Source organism: Pyxicephalus adspersus, chromosome 3 (genome assembly GCF_032062135.1).
Source record: "Pyxicephalus adspersus chromosome 3, UCB_Pads_2.0, whole genome shotgun sequence".
NCBI lineage: Eukaryota > Metazoa > Chordata > Amphibia > Anura > Pyxicephalidae > Pyxicephalus > Pyxicephalus adspersus.
Genome location: NC_092860.1, coordinates 65,862,769 through 65,879,191, shown reverse-complemented (window position 1 = coordinate 65,879,191; position 16,423 = coordinate 65,862,769). Strand labels below are relative to the sequence as shown.

Here is a 16,423-nt window from a genome sequence, read left to right as displayed (position 1 = left end):
CTGATAGTAGTGCGCTACAATTATCATGGATAGCATTATTATCTACATTCATTACAATTACTTTAACCTGAATCCTAATTATAAGGTTCCATATAATATTGTGAAAAACTACATTTTTACTTATGTAAAAGACCTGATATATTTTTATATTGTCGCACCCACGCAGACAATATTATGTGTCTATATATATATATATATACGTACACGGTTTGCCTTGAGATCTGCAATCGAAACAATATTTGAAGAAGGCAAAGATTAAATCGATTATCTGACTATGATGAATTAGGGACAGTAATTCGAATTTATTGATCCCCTTCTTGCATGACTCTTCCACCCCAAACCAATTCCATATAATTACCAGTTTAAATGTAATCATCGAATTGTATATGTAATTGTATGCATATGTGCCCTACATGTTCTTAGGAAAACGCAGCGATTTCCTTTTATCTACAAATGAATAACAGCTACAAAAGGTGTGTGTGGTTTCATTGTATATTAGCACACACAAGATCCCTTCCTATGTGCTGGGCATAGAACTGGCCGTGCACAATTACCAGGCACTACATAAATCCCCAGTTGTCACATTCTATGTAAAATGAATGCGCTTGCATGAACGCAAAATACACAGATAAAATCACACTTTGCTCTCTAAAAAGCTAATGTTATTTTGCATATTTTCTTTTGCGAAATAAGTCATTGTAAAATAACAGCGATTGAAAATAGCTCATCAGTTGTCTATTTTTACCATAAAGCAGTGCAGACCTTTGCTTGGACAGCAGCCTGTACAACAGGGAACAGGCAAGCAATCTTTCACAGACATAGATAGTTAATTATTAATCTGCGGTTTATACATTTGTTTTTATGAAGCATTGATTAATATATTAGCAGGCCATATTAAACTTACATTCAAAAAGGCTGGTCAATTCATTAGGGTTGTGGCAGCCTGCCAGAAGCCCAAGAACTGACTGCACACTACTAAAACACCATAACAAATTGTGAGCTTGTGTGTATTCATCTATAGTATATCTATCTATCTATATATCTATCTATCAATCTATCTATCTATCTTTCTATCTATCTATCTATCTATCTATCTATCTATCTATCTATCTATCTTTCTATCTATCTATCTATCTATCTATCTATCTATCTTTCTATCTATCTATCTATCTATCTATCTATCTATCTATCTATCTATCTGTTTAGATATGTACATAGATGTACAGCTGAGTCCAGGCTGTTTTAAATTTAAATATAGAATATAGGCATTCCACCTTGGTATTCTCTGAATGATAATTTTTACATTGGTGACCCAGATAAAAAACTGAAACTGCTCAATTAGATTGAACAAGAGGTGTACTTAAGGAGACAATTGTGGCAGTGTTTAAATCTTTATTTACCAGAACCTTGTAAAGCCAGAACAATTTGCATTCTATTAACTGCTTTTCAATAGGGCATTGACTGGAACTAAAGGATGCCACTATCCGGCCCTAATTACAGCCATCTGAATTACACTAAATGCATATGAATACAGAAAACACACATTAAGTCTGAGGGTGAAGAGCAGTCCACCTGTCACTGGACAAGGTATGGCCCACAAATGAGGAACTATTTGGACCTAGGTATAAGGTGGGAGCAGAAACAGGTCAAAGGATTGAGCTGGCTTTGAACACATTGCTCTCTTCTTTGTATTCTTCCATATATAACACACAAATGTACTTAGTGAGTCCTATTTTCTCAATCCATATTGTTCACTTACTTGTGTCACGTTTTAGGCTTCTGCAGAACGGACACTTGCAATGATAGATTGATGAAAGATTGTACATGCATCTGAGCTTCCAGTGCTTGTTCATACACAATCTATGTGTTTTCCGTATCTTACTAGCAAGTGACATAAGCACACATTAAATGAATTGACGATTATTTCCTACCACTGCTAGGCTTGGTAAATACACCGCACACGAACAGATATGTGCAGGGATGGGGAAGCAGGGACTTATAGAAAATACATATCTATGAGTTTCAGTGTAATCAAGGCGATTATATGTAGGATTTGTAGGTGATCTGCTCACACTGAATGATTATATATCTTAGTCTGATTAGTAATATTGTAATAGCTCCAGCACATCTCTAGGAGATCAGTAATAGCCAAACTTGGAAGGTTAGGAAGAAAGAATAGGTGGATAGGTAGATAGATAGATAGATAGATAGATAGATAGATAGATAGATAGATAGATAGATAGATAGATAGATAGATAGATAGATAGATGGATAGATAGTGTGTAGATCAGTAAGACTAACACATTGAGGTGGTAAAGTCTCTGGGACAGAGGAAAAAACCCCAGTGGCCTTGTCTGTGTGCTATAGATAATTGATTGGATCTGCCATTTGTGAGATGAAGAGGCCTAGGGTGGATCGATAAGCGGGGGAGCAACTGGAAGATGGGCTAGTTAAGAAAGTGTTTATGTATATTTGTATATATAAAGCAGCATTCATTTTTGGCATCTGTCTACATCAGAGTGTGTCAGGTATACTGTACATTGCGCACCTTGACAGTATAAGTCTGATGGGTAATGTGCTCAACTCAATAATCAGAACTGGACAATGATATATTATAATTATATATAATAAATATATTTGCAGCATCCTGAATATCGCTTAGCTGTTCTCATAGAATCGTCATTCGATAATCGTCTAACTTGGTTTTTAGCTACCCCTGACCTTTGCAGCTTTTCTAGCCACTGTACATCTTCAATTTCCGCAGTTACTGGTTTGGAATGATTTGGAGCGAAAGACGAATTTTTTCCGAAAGTGCTTTACAGAAATTGGTTTGGCCAGGGTTTACATGTTTATATCATGTGAAGGTGTTTAAAGAAGAAAGCAAAGCATGCATTAGCTTTATGTGTGTTATATGAATGTCCAATGTGGTCAGCCAGAGATGTATTTTAATGAAACAGAAAAAAACAAACTCCCTATAGATGAAAGATATTAAATAATTTCCTACTATTTTAATTTGAACATGTGGCATTTCTTCTAAAATACCAGGTCCAGATCAATGCCCCAGCTGTCATTATAGTCATGTCAACTTGTCAGCCTCCAACCTTACAGTAAGGTGCCAAATGTTTGGCCATTGGATTTCCTTTTTTCCCCTGAAATTAAATCACCTGATTTTCAAGAACTGTAAATTAATCAAAGTAACTTTAACCCAAAAATCGGAGAAAAATGTTGTGGATCGGAGTATTGCATCATGTTAAAATACATTATATGCGCATGTCGATGATTTAAATCAGTATATTTGTGTCTAGTAGTAGCAAATTGTAAAATATATGAGCACTGACAGTCATCACCATAGATAAATACAATGCCAAACCACATCCTAAGAAGGTATCCACTTCGCTATGGTTCTGCACCAGGGTAACATGATATGAAAATCATTGTAACTTGATATCAAATTACACCCGGGACATGATATCAAATTACTCTTGGGTCTTTATGGTAAAATTTTTCACACCCACACAATATTATCTGTTTATATTTTAGGGAAAATTTACCCGAGTATGTAAATTAACACGTGGAACCTGGGAATGTTATATGAAATTATTATATCATTCTAAAAACACTTTTCACTTCCAGTGTTGAGAAAACACTAAGTAAAGCTGCCAATAGATTTTTTTATTAGATGGTGGAGCCAAGAAATGAAGTGTGAACTTTGGTCTTACCTGCCAATCTCAAAGCAGACATTCTTTGGAACTCTGGTTCCTGTAGCCATTTCCACATCCTCCTGAATGTCTCTCGGCCAGATTTAAGTTTACTCCAAGGTTTTGGATTCCTCAGAAGATCAGACAGAGTACCCTGAGACCTGCACAGGATTCTTTGAGCAAAGATAGCTTGTGGTATGCTATATCTCTTTAGTTCTGCTGTGATCCTTTGAGCAACCTCTTTGGTATTAATTTCCTCCACTTGACCATTGCCACCGGCTTGAGACCCAGAACTCGATGCTTGCCTATCCCTTTCACCAAGGATTGAGCCATTGGACGATGCATGGTGGTGCCCATGCGGGTGCATTCCATTCAGTGGGGCCATCATGCCGGCTGCTGGAGTGCCTAAGCTCCTGGACAGGTGGTCCTCACTTCTTGACAACATGGCAGCATGCGAGTCGAACCCGTTTGGTGATAGCATTTTATCATTACTTAAATGTCCACCTGGACCATATGGGCCTAGTGACTGTTGTGAGTTGTGCAAAGTACCTAGGCCATTGGAAAGGGGGGAAAGTGGTTGTCCCATGGTGGCCATATCCTTTGGATAGTGACTATATATATTGCCCATGGATGCAAGGCCCCTGTCATCCCTCATCAAGGTGAAACTTCCACTTACGTTCCCAGCTAGTCTCTGATGGTGGTGGTGATGGTGGTGGTGGTGGTGCGGGTGGTGGAACTTATCAGACACTGTGGAGATAGGTGGCAGGTGCTGAAGGGGGGTGAGAGTGGTGTAGGTGCTGCTTAGACTCATGCCAGATGGAGATTCGCAGGACATGTTCATAGCAGGATGCAGAGGACCTGCCAGGGTATGCTCGGCTCTGTATTCCCCACCATCCAGAATGGAAGCCATACTTGTCACCATAGCGGGCCGGCCATGAGAAACCAGATTCCGGTGGGAAGCTTGTCTACTGTGTGTGGAGCTCATTAAATCGCCAGCTTGTGAATGGGATACACTGTGAATGTTCCCTAAATTCTCCATTGTAAGTTCCATCTTTTTCGCAGGCTTGCTTGTATTTGCCCCCTCCTCCTTCTTTCCTTTCTTCTCCTTTTGCTTTCCAGGCTAATTCAGATTCAAAGCTTTGCCATCGATTACCTTCCCCTTTGCAGTCAATCCCGCATGACTTGATGAGCTCTCTGCTCCTCTCCCTGTCTCTCCCTCTTCCCCCTCCTTCCTATAGATACAATAGCTGTGTGAGGTTGCTGGCTGATGCTCCTCTCTTTCCCCAAGTGATGCTGGTCCTGGCTTTGTGCTGTGCCTAGTGCTGAAAAGCTGCAGATAATATTCCAGCTCAGACCTCCTGCCAGCCTCAGTCTCATAGCCAGCATAGCCTGACGTCAGCATCCCTCCGCTCATCGATAAGTACCTTGCTTTATTCAACTCCTGGTCACTACACAGTGCAAGGGACCTGGGACAGGCATTGTTCTCAACATGCAAAATATTAAGGAATGTAAGTGTCGGAGAATAAAACGATTATATGTTTAAAAGTCCACACATGTCTTCAGGAGAAAGAAACACAATGGATTTTTTTCATTGCCAATATTGCTCGCTCCCTAGAGCAAAAACCAGGTGCCAGGGGTGAGCTACAGTAATGCTGTAGTACTAATTTAGTAGAATTTAATCTGTTAGTTCTACCAGTGCAGTGTGTTCAAACTGTCAGATAAAAGTAAAAGACTTTCCATTTTAGACTTGATGCTGGCTCCAGGACTGTTATCCCAATCCTCCCTCTTCTATCTATCCAGTTACTGATCTAGAGTAAAAAAGCAGTCAGAGAAACCTGAATAATCTGAAATTTCATTTAGTAAACTGATAAAACGGGGATTTGGATGCCAATCGTGCAGTCTGCATTTTTAGAAATGCCTCTGCTCCATCTTTTCAAATGATTATGTGTTTTCATTTTTTTATAACATAATGGCTCCAGGAAAGAAGAAGTTTGGCACATGACCTAGGTAAGCAGAACTTTTGAAAGCAGCCCTGGAGGACAGCAGAAGATTGCTCAAATGCACAGAACTCTGTATAGTTCAATGTGTGCTTCCATTGGTCAGAAGTGCTTAGTATGACTTCTATAGTAGCTCCCAAATGTTCCGAAGCTTACCCAGATTTGGTCTCTGGATTTTAAATTGTAGATGAAGCAATGCATTTATTGCAATTTCTAAACAAAAAACTGTTTTGGTTGAAAATATATAGCTGCCTTAATATTAAGATCTTTATTTTTATGTATATTTGACTTATTAACTTCACACTTTGTACGAGTCTCCCTCCAAAGGTTGAGAGGTATTGGAGGTCATCAGAAGTATGCACTTGCCTGACTTTACACACTGCCTCCCAGCATCAGAGTCTGCATAACATTGAAAAATAAGGCAACAATATATAACACACTTTATTAGGGATACAATGTATGAAACCAAGACATTTACAAGGCTACAATCTTTAAAAACTGACTCCAAGGCTGTAGAATTAGACATAAACATAATAAGCAGAACTAAATTAGGTAACAAATCCTAATATCTTTATTAGAGCATGCACAATATATACATATGAAGTTTATTTTTGCATAAATCTAGTAATGACATGTTTTCTTGTCTTAAAGATTTACCAAAATGATATGTAATGTAGCAAACATTAGGTCTCATTCAGAGTAATATAAATAAAAGACATATTTTACCCATAATTTCATTTTCATAAATAGACATACGTTGTATGCATGTCACCTCCTCTAAAACTATAGTAAATCAGACTAGTGAGTTGAACCCATGTTATCCAGTCATGCTTGGGTCAGGCAGCAGTGGCATATCTGTATGGATTTATCAACCTTGATAGACATTGCCTGGCTGTGCCTTTATGGGGGAAGAATTGATTAGATGAAATTGGATCAATACCTACTATTTTCTCCTTAGTAGTCAGGGATGTCTGCTGGGTGCTCCATCTCCCTTCTTCATAACTACAAACGTGAACCTTTGTCTGATTAGAAGGTGTGGAAAATGATATTGTAGGAAAGATCTTTTAGCAGTGTCATCATATATGCAGGACTGATCACTGTCAGTAGGTAGTTCATTTCTTACATGTACCAGATCATGGGGCCAATTCATTTTTTAGGGTTAACTTCAATCAGTTGCTGCAACTGATTTTCCCACATGATCCCTATTGCTCTCTTCACAGCTGATAAACCTGTAAAATCTATCTAGCTAAATTTGCAAACTAATTCCAGAAACAAGTAAAGCCTATATTATTTTTTCATGCAAAGTCCATGTTATTTAACAAAGTACACATACCATCACGTCTGAGTTATGGTCATAAGACTGTAGGCAGGAGCATATAATCTAATGTCTCCACCAGAATTAAACACAACAGGACTTTCAAGTGTATAATCTAACAGTATAACATCATCATATAGTATAGTTTAAAGTATCATACATATCATACATAACATACTATAAGTTAGAACATACTGTACAACTTATCTGCAGATAGCATTGGTGGAATATAAACAAAAGAACATTGGACTGTAGGACTATAGACATACCTGTACTAATGTTTATAGACCTGTCTATTGTCATTTATAGATATGTATGTCAATGGTAAAGGTCTCAGTAATAGAAGACGGGTTCCTGTAGTAAATGCAACGTCAAATGAAGGTGTAGTATATGTATATGTGTGAATGGAGTTGGAGGAGAATATGACATACCAGCCTGATTGAAGCATTCCTATCAGTCTTCTGTTCCCATCCTTTTGTGTGTTGAGGGTCACTACTAGAAAAAAAGATGAGCATGTGCCTCTAAAATTCGTCCTGTACCTCCAACTTTCCAATTTGTGAGAATGTAAAATGATAACCAGGCCAGAGACCCTAACCAGGATCCCTATCACTATCCCTGCTCAAGATAATAAATGTATTGTGGTAAATATTTTAATCATATGCTTACACTGCAGTTGTATTTCTGGCTGGGATGAACATTACTGCTGGGAAAACACGTGTGATGTATTCAATCATTATGTAATAGCAACATACACTGGGAAGATCAATCCAAGGAAATCCATCAGAATGCACATTTTATTAGGCTACTGTCTTTTTTTAGGTGAGATCTAGCCTCTTATTGCTTGGCCAGCGCAGACAGAACCCTTTAAATCATCCTAAAAGAGAGTTAAACGTTGTTAGTTAATGTGTATGAATGGTTGGCACTACACATCTGCTTCAGTAAAACACTTGTAATAGAATGTATTCTACTATTTACCAATATTTAGGCCTCAGGTATATATGAGATATTGCGTGCCTGTAAGTAGGATGGGCACACAACTCTTCCTTCTTTCCCTGATCACTTCAATATTGATGTTTATTACCTGACAGCTCATACTGAAAGCATGAATAATATCTGTACTAATAATATCAACTAATTATTTTTGTTTTGTTTTCCTTTAAGTAGTTTTAGGTCAATAGAATACAGAGTAAAGAGTTACATTGATAAAGCAAAATCTTTAACTCACAATTTTTAGGCATTTGGCTGAAGCTTCAGTACTTATCAATATCATAAGACTCTCTTTTCCGTCCCCGAATATCATATATAAAAATAGTGTTCCTTCCAAATATGATCTGTGAGGGTTATTTGATATTGCTATTGAGGGCTACGTGTGTCTGATTAATAAATGTAATTTGTAATGGAAAGGGAAAACTTTGATTTTCCACAATGAAATGGATCTTTCAACCTTCTGATACAGTCAATCTCTATTGTCTGAGCAGCATTAAGAGCACAGTACAATGAATGATTTAAGCATAGGCAGCACAGTAACTCCATACCAATATTAAAATAAACACATGGGTCCTATAAATATGCTCAGTTTAATAACATTTAATTATAAATTGCTTATTATCTTGCCAGAGCTCTAAACGCTGCTTTGGCGCATCAGTGCAGAAATATATAGACTCATAAGTGTCTAGATCTGTATGTACTCATGTAATTACCAGCTACAAAAATAAAAACGTAATATTACATTTAGGATATTTCTTATATATACTGGTGTACAGGGATAATATTCTGTATGTAGTGCAATAAAATAAATCCTGGCCCCAAACTGACCATTAGCAGTAAGAACATTGCATGGTTTTGATCTTGCACACATATTTGCCTGCCCTGGCATTGCTGAATTTATAGGAAAAGCTGCTTTGCATTGAGGCATATTACAAATGCACAGCCTTCAATTTATTGATGATCATTCTGTCTGGGTTTGTCCCAAGAACATTGCCGCGTTCACAGTACATTTGCATCTTTCACTCATATCGATATGATTGGTATTGAAATAGAAGAAGCCCCCTTGGTGACAAGCTTCAAAGAGATTGCAGAAACTGGAGGGATTTCAGGTGGCACTGGTAAAAACACAGATTTTTATGTTTTATGTTTTATAACAACCACATATCCTATGGCTCTAGGGGGAGTTTTATCTACAGATTATGATTAAAGATTGCTAAACTTTCACTAGCAAGCCTCAAATCTTCTGTCTATAAATACCTAGATATTGAATGCAATTGGTGTGATGTGTGTGTTGTTTATGTGTGTTATTTTCTGCATTCCCCAAAATAATATGTTCATCATCCTCGCAGTACCCTGGCACCCCAGTTCCCCTCCCCCGCCTGCTCCCTAATGTCTCTCTTCCCCATTCTGTATAACAGCACATTTTCCTGCCTTTAGCTTAATGATATTTTATTGATTAACAAGGAGCAATGGGGTGTCTCAGAATGGGAACTCACGCTAGCACTGCTCAATTATATTTTACTAATTACTAAAAGGACCTCTTTCCAAGCTCCAGTAGGGATGTTCAATTAATAACAGTCCCGAAGCAAAATTAAGAACACCATTCATTTTAGCAGAGCTAGACAGATTATGGATTGCTATCAGGCCAAGAGTAGAGCAGAAGGTCTGAACGTTATATAACATATTGCAAGAGGGCGAGTATACGAATATATATATATATATATATATATATATATATTTTTTTTTTTTTTTTTTTCCAATGAAATAGGCTTAATAGGGTTTACACATACTATCGTAAATGTTGGTCTTTTACGGTTCCACTTGGATTGTCCCTCCTTTTGTCCTCTACATAGCTACTTATCTAGCCTAAATATTTTGGCCCCCTCTTCTTTAAGGTTCCTTTTGAAGTTCTATTTTGGCATTCTTTGTACAAATGTCGATTTAACGATTTCTAATATTGGAACGATTAATGCTTTGAATTTTGCGACGACTTTAAACTCTTGAACAATACTTGCTGTATGCATATCAATCTGCAAATTCATAAATCAATTCGATTGAGATCATTCAGTGACGTTGGCAGGCAGAACTGCATTTATTAGTTCCAAGTGAGCTCACCACTGTGAAGTTATTGATATAACAAAGTATTGCCTTTTCTTCAGAGGGATACTATCGGTTACTCATAAAAGCATAGAAAGAATAACTGAGGTGAAGTATTGTGTGAAAAATATTTATTTTAAACCTCTACACATGTACCAGACAATAAAGTGGAGGGGAATAATAGACTGAAATGATCAGCAGAATGAGAAATGCTGTTGGTTAAAGATAAATATATTATTTAATAAGGTACCTGGCACTAATTAAAGAAGCCAAGGGTTCATTGTTTCAGGTAGATACACAGTAATGCCATATCAAGGGAAAGGCAGTTGCTGAGTTTTCTTTTATTCAATTGACAGCTGCTTATTATCGATTCCTCCTTCCACTCTCATTTTCTTATTTCTCGCTGGCTGTACAGTAACTACTCTTTATTTTGCTGCTCCAAATGTGTTGGTCTTCCTAAACGAATTGTTAGGGTCATTGGCTTGCTAAAGAGTAAAGGTTTTTCACTTAACAAAATAAGAAAATAAGCCTATTTATTTACAATGTTTATAATGAACACAAGGTCAAAGTATTTGCTAACATTAACCCTTAGCATTACCAACTCTGCACAATCAACATGCAGTTTGCTAATTAAACAGCAAACACTAAATACGATTTTTTTAAATAATTAAAGTCCAAGGTATATTGGTAAATAGTCATTATAAGGGTACAAGGTGAGACATGTAGCTCCAGGCTACCTAACTCAAGGGGATGGTGCAAAATCATTTAGATGGTGGTCTGTATATGCATTAACCTGCTGAGAATTATTACAGGTCAAATCATTAAACGATGCAGTTGGCAAGTAAAGGGTAAATCTCGGGCTCACCTGTACGTGAAGTCTACATTTAGAATAAGACTTCTACTGAATGGTATGCAGGGAGGAAATTCAAGTCACAAACCCCTGTCTGATCCTGCTGATAAGTATTGTAGAGATTTGTAAAATCCTTCTAATACTTATCTTTGACCTAAAGAAGGCTTTTTTCGAAACCCCGATATATATATATATTTAGAAACTGGTTACTGCAGTCACTCTTATTTGGTTTATGGTAATTTTTTAAAAAGGTCTTGGTAAAAAAAAAATATATATATATATATTTATATTTTTTCACAATTTAAAGTGAACAAAGACTAAGGTGAAATATGTCCCATGTTAAATCAAAATAATGATCATAATTAATACATAACTATAGTCAGCAGCCCACAGGAAATGACTCTTGTTCTTGGTTGGGGAGAATTCCCATTCTTAACCCTTTCTGCTAAATGATCCAGACAGAGCAAGTAAACGTCTGCCTGTGCCCCAGTGCAGATCTTGCTGACTTCCCATTTCTATCTTCCTCTTTCTCTGTGGATACGCTGGCTTCTCATTGATCGCTGAAGCCTTATTTAAAGCACAAGTTACTTTCACACATTTTAAAGCCTTGTATGGGGCTCGGGCAGTCGATCAGTAGAAATTGCCTGGGCATTGGCGTCAGTCCTGATTGCTGCAAAATCGAAATAATCTATAGGGGGGAAACAGTTAACTATAGAGAGAAGAGCAAGGTCTTAATGAAAGACAAAACCCTGCTTTGTTAATCTCGTTCTGCATAGACTATCTGCTGTGCTGAACTGGAGAAGCTGATTTTCTAAAGTTGCCAGAAATTCAGTTATATGGGGGGAATCGTATGAACGATGTACGGCTGAGCTAGAGAAAGCAAACTACTGCTTATGTTGCCGACATGCAGGTGATGTAACAAACTGCTACAATTAGAAACAACAGAAGTATTCACGACAATGATTTTATTCGTCTTGTTAATAAAAATGCCATAACGAATCATTTATTCAGCAATATATATTTATGTCATCACAAGTATATGAATATTCTATGCACTTATTTAATTTCATGTACTCCTAATTCTCTCTCTTCCCGATTAAGAAATGTAATGTTTTTTATTCCGAAATGATTTTATATAATCTGTGCACAATTCAGCAATAAGCATATTGTTTTTATATTCCATGAATATATAGGACAAAAGGAAAGCTGGTAATAGGTTAGGGAAATCGATGATAGACTTTGCGACTTGATTTAAATTGCAATTTATTAGAAAAGTTAACAAAAGCACACCCTGATTGTGAACTTTATACTGCTCGCTGCCCAAGCTTCTCGTGTGGTGGAAATAGTAGAATATTTTTTTCAAAGAAATATATTTTTACAAGACTGTGAAATTGTGAAATGTATATATATACATATATATATATATATATATATATATATATATAAAAGCAAGTAACATTTAAATCCCAGTCAGTTTGCCGAAAGAAACAATTTCTTTAACTATGTTCCAATGTATGTATCACATTTGTTCCTTTTCCCGTACATTTTAAACATATCCGTATTTTTAAACAGATTTAATATACTTTTTGTATTTAGTCAATATAATTTAAAATGTTGCCAGTTGTAAAATAGTGGGAACATTTTTAGATCAAATAACAACTCACTTATTTCTACAATACGCTAGTGTTATAAGGATTTGTTTTACAAGGTTATTTCTAAATACTTGCATTACCTGTATATAATTTTGGTAATGATCACCCCTCCAGGCAAGCTGGAGTCCACTCAATTTAAACGATTCTATTTATTATTTAATACGGAAAGGTTGGAGATGACACGTGTTCTATTAGTTGTTACATGAATTTCATATACAATTACATTTATTTTATATGAGTGTGTTTGGGGAAGGGAGCTTTACAATTGGAATACTCATTGATTTTGGATTGAGAGGCGTGTTTATTTTAGAGTGCCACCAGAATAAATTAACTTCAAAGAACCACCCTCCCTTAAACTAAAATGTTTACTATTTTATTCTTCAAAACCCTTTGTTTTGAGTTTAAATCTACTTCAACACATGTCACCAAACGTATAAAATATTATTCAATGTTCCATCAACTATTTGTTTTGTACATTACATTTATTTTATCGGCGCCTGGTGAGTTTTGCAATTCAGGATAAAAGTAGTTATTCGATACTTCCATTTTATTTCCTTTAATATAACTTACGAGCACTGTATATATTATAAGGGTTTGTATAGACTGTATTGATTTATAAATCTGGCTCTCTAAATAGTGTACTCCAATAAATGCTTTATTTGCAATAGTTGCTAGATGCTACACCTCCTAAAAGAATTTACTAACCCATATGATTACTGAAAAGGGGCATAGGACGTTTATGTCAAGGGATGCTTAGATTTATAGAAGCTTGACATTCAGTGTGCCTGCTATAAAGCTGTTAGTAGGAAGGTTTTAAGTGATAGGGAACAGGCAGCTTTGTCCTCAGTAAATGACAGATATTGGGCCATTTATCACTAGTAAGACGGTGGCAAATAGTGTGCAGTCAACTTGCCTTGTCCATGCAATTATACACATTTCATTCAGAGATGTAGACATCTATCTGAAGAATGAAATAATAATTTTCTTTCCGGCAGGATGTAATAAATTTATTTCTGTATCCATAACCTAATTTACCAATTTTTAGGTGTGACTTAAAGTAGTGCTGAATGATATAGATGCACATACAATTGCATGACTACATAGAAAATTCTAATAAAAACATGAATTAGTAGTACAAATATGTAAACCTTTATTAGTCTTTGCATTTTAGTGCCAAGATATAGGTTGAAAGTACATCTATCTAATTTGATTGGTTTGTGTAAATAAATCCAGCCATGCATATGCTGATCACTAATCTATTTTGACTGCCAGCTGTCTTCGTCCATTGTGTCTTTCCTACAAATTGCATTCATTTTTACACTGACTTGTATACATATATTCTATTCTTTGACCCTCATAGGTAACTGTTAATACAGGTCAGCACAGATTCTTGCTTGTGTGCAATTTAATAGTTTTCAATTTATATAAATAAATGAATTTTAAATGTGACGAAAGGTTTATTTTTTATATTCCTAGATACATACATTTGTCAAAAAAAAAGAACAAGTCTGGAACATTCATAATTTGTTACTGACCCTCTACCACGCCTGGGCCAGTGAATTTAAGGGGACAGTGCCAAGACTCACAACTACCAAATTTTAATAGAATTTTCCTTTTCTTGTTTCTTTTTCACTAAACATTTCTGATAATTTCAGAAAAGAGTAGTAGCAGGTTTAGGGATAATTTTCATGCCCATAAGATAATAGGTAGTTGTGCCAGTGTTGCTTTTTCACAGATCTGGCCTTTGCAACGTGCAGTCTATGGCTAAAAATAAGCAATCTGTTAATATCTTCAGATATTTTATGTCAAGTCTTAAATAATATAAACAAAAGTGCAGTGCATTTACCTACCTGTTTATTTTCATTATTTTAGCATACATGTAAAAAAGATTTTGGTACATGTAACATCTCTATCACCTTGTTAGTAACAAAAAGGCAGCAAACATAATTTAGGTTTTTGCAGCATGGGGGAGTGGTTTAGACATGTTGGTCTTACCTCCAGCCAACCACCCAAATCATACAGTATTGCTTACATGACTACAATTAATTTTTTGAATGTAACTTTCAGTAAACTTAGATATAAAGGATTATTTTTTTCAAAGATGCCAAATAACCATCGAACTGACATAGTCTCACTAACTGACCTCATCAAGCAACCCCCTAACAGTGTGATCCTACTGCCAACTCTACTGCATTTTTGCTTTGAAGGTCATTATCTTGTCTTTACCAGTCAACTATATTTACAGATGTGATGTCCTAGTGCATTAAATAAAAATAAACTATTAAACAGATCAAGGGGAAGGGGTGGGAAGGAAAAAATGTATAAAAAAGGCAACATAAATTATTTGGCAGTCTCTAAATTCCAATAGTTTTACAAGCTCTCAATTTTTCATCAGGTATACTTGTTTCTCTCCACTCATAGCACAGCTATCTTTTGGGAGACAATAGCCATTGGCCAGGAAAATCATCCTGGGCAATTGACCAAAAGGCGACTCATCTATTCAAAAACTGACCTTGCTCATGAAGATGCCAACAAACTCCAACAATAAAAGTCAGATCAGAGAAGCATTATTATTTTCTCTAAATAACTTTACTAAGTAATTGGAGCAACTTGAATTGATTTGACAAGTGTTGTTCCTCAGCCTTAATGTTCAGGAAAAAATGGACCAATGGAGAGATAAATGGTAAGAGAATTACTTTCAGCTTTAGAATGAAACAATAATGGTGTTGGGTATTTCATATTCATCTTGTGGGTAATTTAATTTCAGAAATACTTAGATTGGCCTAATTGCTAGTATAAATTTTGACTTCAACCTTCAGTGAGTATAACTTTTATGCAGGAGCTTTGCATCTCTATTCAGGCTAAACAACTTCAAGTGAAAATACCAAGTGATCTGGGTAAGTTTTATTTTCCATTTTTCTAAATTTGTAAATAATAATTTTTTTACAACTTTTATAAAAAAAAAATGTATTCGGTATATTGTACAAATGATTTGCAGAACATTATAGGCTTTCTAAAGAGAGAACACTACAGTAACTTATTTACTTTGGAAACTTTCAATTGAAGCTCTGTTAATTCTGTTGTATGTGCAATCTGAACTTCAGTCTACAATTCTGTGGACGATTTCATAATTTCTGAAAGTTATTGAAAAACGGTATTGAAACTGGTATGATGAGTTGATCACCTACTTGGATCAATAATTGCCTGCCATATCCCCAGAGTATTGTAGCAATTCAAAATATGGGGAAAAAGAGGGGACTTAATTGGCACATGTATAAACTCAAATAACAAAAACTTTTTATTTAGAAATATTAAAACAACAATAAAAGATCTTGCCGTTTGTCTTAACTGAACATCAATATTGCTCATAAATTTGACCATAGTATATCAAATGGTTTAACGGCTAACAGTATAGCATCTTACAACATTGGAGGGTGTCTCGACGTATTTCACGCTCAATGCCGCTTCATCAGGATAATAACATTGGCAGATAATTACTTAAAGCATATATTATACATTACAGTATCTTGTCATCTTCATTCTAATATATATAGGGCCTCAAAGCAAACCAAGAGCTCATGATGAGGGTAAGTGCAAACCGACGAGCGATAACAGAGAGGAATCCGTGTATAGATGTAGATGAATTGCAACTTCAAAAATGAAGGAGATAGACCACAGGTCCCAGCTCTGATAGCTCCTGCCATCAGCCTCTCAAATATTGATGTTCAGATCATGCCGTCTTGTATGTTAGGACAAATGGGATAATCTTATATTGGTGTTTTAATATTTTCTAAATAAAATGTTTTTGTTATTTGATTTTATACTTG

General features: G+C 35.9%; 1 protein-coding gene across 1 annotated transcript in view; it reads right to left on the bottom strand.

The window, feature by feature from the left end:
• Positions 1 to 4,749, bottom strand: part of ONECUT3 (one cut homeobox 3) — a 55,878-nt gene extending 51,129 nt beyond the window's left edge. Inside the window, exon 1 of the mRNA XM_072404988.1 lies at positions 3,720 to 4,749. Within this exon, the coding sequence (XP_072261089.1) occupies positions 3,720 to 4,749 (1,030 nt within the window). The remainder of the gene's footprint in view (positions 1 to 3,719) is intronic.
• Between the last annotated feature and the right edge of the window lie 11,674 nt (positions 4,750 to 16,423).